Source organism: Apteryx mantelli, chromosome 11 (assembly GCF_036417845.1).
Source record: "Apteryx mantelli isolate bAptMan1 chromosome 11, bAptMan1.hap1, whole genome shotgun sequence".
Lineage (NCBI taxonomy): Eukaryota > Metazoa > Chordata > Aves > Apterygiformes > Apterygidae > Apteryx > Apteryx mantelli.
In genome coordinates this window covers 22318496-22320833 of record NC_089988.1, presented here as the reverse complement: position 1 = coordinate 22320833, position 2338 = coordinate 22318496, and the positions used below count along the sequence as shown (strand labels likewise).

The following is a 2338-nucleotide window of genomic DNA, read 5'->3' as shown; positions in this document are numbered from 1 at the left end:
GGAAAGGGAGGGAACGATGATATATGATACAATGAACAGATTCAGTTAGTGAAAGTGTCCGGCGACAGAGCAGCCTGCCCTGAGTTGACACACATAGAAACAGGTTTTCATTTATTCCTCCCTGCAAGCACCCAACTGTTCCTTTGCTCTTCTCAAGAGACATCCCTCCTCCCAAGAGAGACTTTCTGCAGGTCAGTGTGTCCATGCTGGCCTGCCCAGCTATTCCTGCACCCCCTCCGCTGTGCTACCCGGGCTGGTGATGCTGCTCTGCAGGGCCAGCAGGCTGTGAGGCCCTGGGGTGACTCCACACTGGCCGTGCTGGTCAGGGCAGACCCGGCTGGCCCAGCATCACTGCACCTGACAACTCCCTCCCCAGGGATCTGTGGCTGTGGAAGATGCTCAGAGCAATCACAAGGCATTTCCAATGGCTCAGGATGGGGTTAGGTGGGTCATTAGATCCAGCCATGGTTTTTCATTGTAGGTGACATGAACCGCTCTTGAGGCTGCCTTCCCTGTGCCTGAGGAGTCCCCACTGCCTCTCCTGAGATTGCAGAGCCCTGATTTGGTGCATTCCTCGGTTTGGCACTTGACTTTGGGTGACTCCACTTAGTTTTGTGAGTCTCCACTCACTGGCCTCTCCAGGCACATGCTGTCCCTGGAGATACCCTGTGCTCAACCGGGTGGCTCCATATTGCCTTCCAGAAGGGGGGAATCTGTCACCAGCCCTCTAATATTTGAGACAGCCCCCAGCAGACACCGCGTGAGCACTCACCCTCTCTGGGGACCCTGGGCACCCCCAAGTGAGGGCTGAATCCAGCCCTCATTCCCTCACACATTCACCCTATGAACACATCCTCCTTAGCCCACGGAAAAAACAGGCACAGCAAAAGGAGCTTTTTGGGGACAATTCCCAGAGTGCATTCTTGGCTCCCACTTTGGAAGAAGAGCGCAGCCTTCAGGCAGTGTACTGATGAAATCCCCTTTTATTACAGAGATGTTGCAAGGGAGGCCAGCCTTGACACAGTGCTCGGAAGATTTACACAAAGCCTCTGGGTCAGATAAATGGGTTTTGTGCCTCTGGAGAAGTGAGATGAATTCAGACGTTCCTGTACAAACACGCTTTTTCTATCACAGATAGAATGCCCCAACCACAAATGTTGCCTCAGATTCATTGGAAATCATTTGTGAGGAGACATGGGCAGCTTATTGCTGCTGAAACAGCACAAACTGAACCAGTTTCTTCAGTGCCTCCTTGAGCTCCTTGTTCCTCATGCTGTAGATGAGAGGGTTCACTGCTGGAGGCACCACCGCGTACAGAACGGCCAGCACCAGATCCAGAGCTGGGGAAGAGATAGAGGGGGGCTGCAGGTAGGCAAAAAATGAGGTGCTGATGAACAGGCAGACCACAGCCAGGTGAGGGAGGCACGTGGAAAAGGCTTTGTTTCGGCCCTGCTCAGAGGGCATCCTCAGCACAGCAGTGAAGATCTGCACGTAGGACAGCACAATGAAAATGAAACACCCCAAAGATAAACAGGCACCAACCACAATAAGCCCAGCTTCCCTGAGGTAGGTGCCTGAGCAGGAGAGCTTGAGGATCTGGGGGATTTCACAGAAGAACTGGTCCACTGTGTTGCCTTGGCACAGTGGTATGGAAAATGTGTTAGCGGTATGTATGAGAGCATGGAGAAAACCACTGGCCCAGGCAGCTGCTGCCATTTTGACACAAGTTCTGCTGCCCATGAGGGTCCCGTAGTGCAGGGGTTTGCAGATGGCAACGTAGCGGTCATAGGCCATGACTGTGAGGAGATAAAACTCTGCTGTAAATAAAAAAAAGAAGAAGAAGACCTGGACAGCACATCCCGAGTAGGAAATGGCCCTGGTGTCCCACAGAGAATTGGCCATAGATTTGGGGACAGTGACAGAGATGGAGCTGAGGTCGAGGAGGGAGAGGTTGAAGAGAAAGAAGTACATGGGGGTGTGGAGGTGGTGGTCACAGGCTACAGCTGTGATGATGAGGCCATTGCCCAGGAGGGCAGCCAGGTAGATGCCCAGGAAGAGCGAGAAGTGCAAGAGCTGCAGCTCCCGCATGTCTGCAAATGCCAGGAGGAGGAACTCATTGAGGGAGCTGCTGTTGGACATTTGCTTCCTCGGGGCTTTGTGGACTGTCCAAGGAGGAAAAGACAGTAGTAAGTTAGAGCAGGCTTCCATGAGCCAAACCCACTCTGTTTCTCATAGAAACGGCCACCTTTCCTCTGCCCTTTACCTTTACTCAGCTCCCTTTCTGCAGCTCTGTTTACACAGAACAGAGGTGTCTGTATCTGAATCAGTCACACCAGCT

General features: G+C 52.8%; 1 protein-coding gene across 1 annotated transcript; it reads right to left on the bottom strand.

The window, feature by feature from the left end:
• Positions 1 to 1203: 1203 nt before the first annotated feature.
• On the bottom strand, positions 1204 to 2115 carry LOC136993024 (olfactory receptor 14C36-like; the record flags this gene model as incomplete). Its single annotated transcript, XM_067303042.1, has 1 exon — positions 1204 to 2115. A coding segment is annotated over one exon (912 nt), but the record flags the coding sequence as incomplete, so codon positions are not given.
• Between the last annotated feature and the right edge of the window lie 223 nt (positions 2116 to 2338).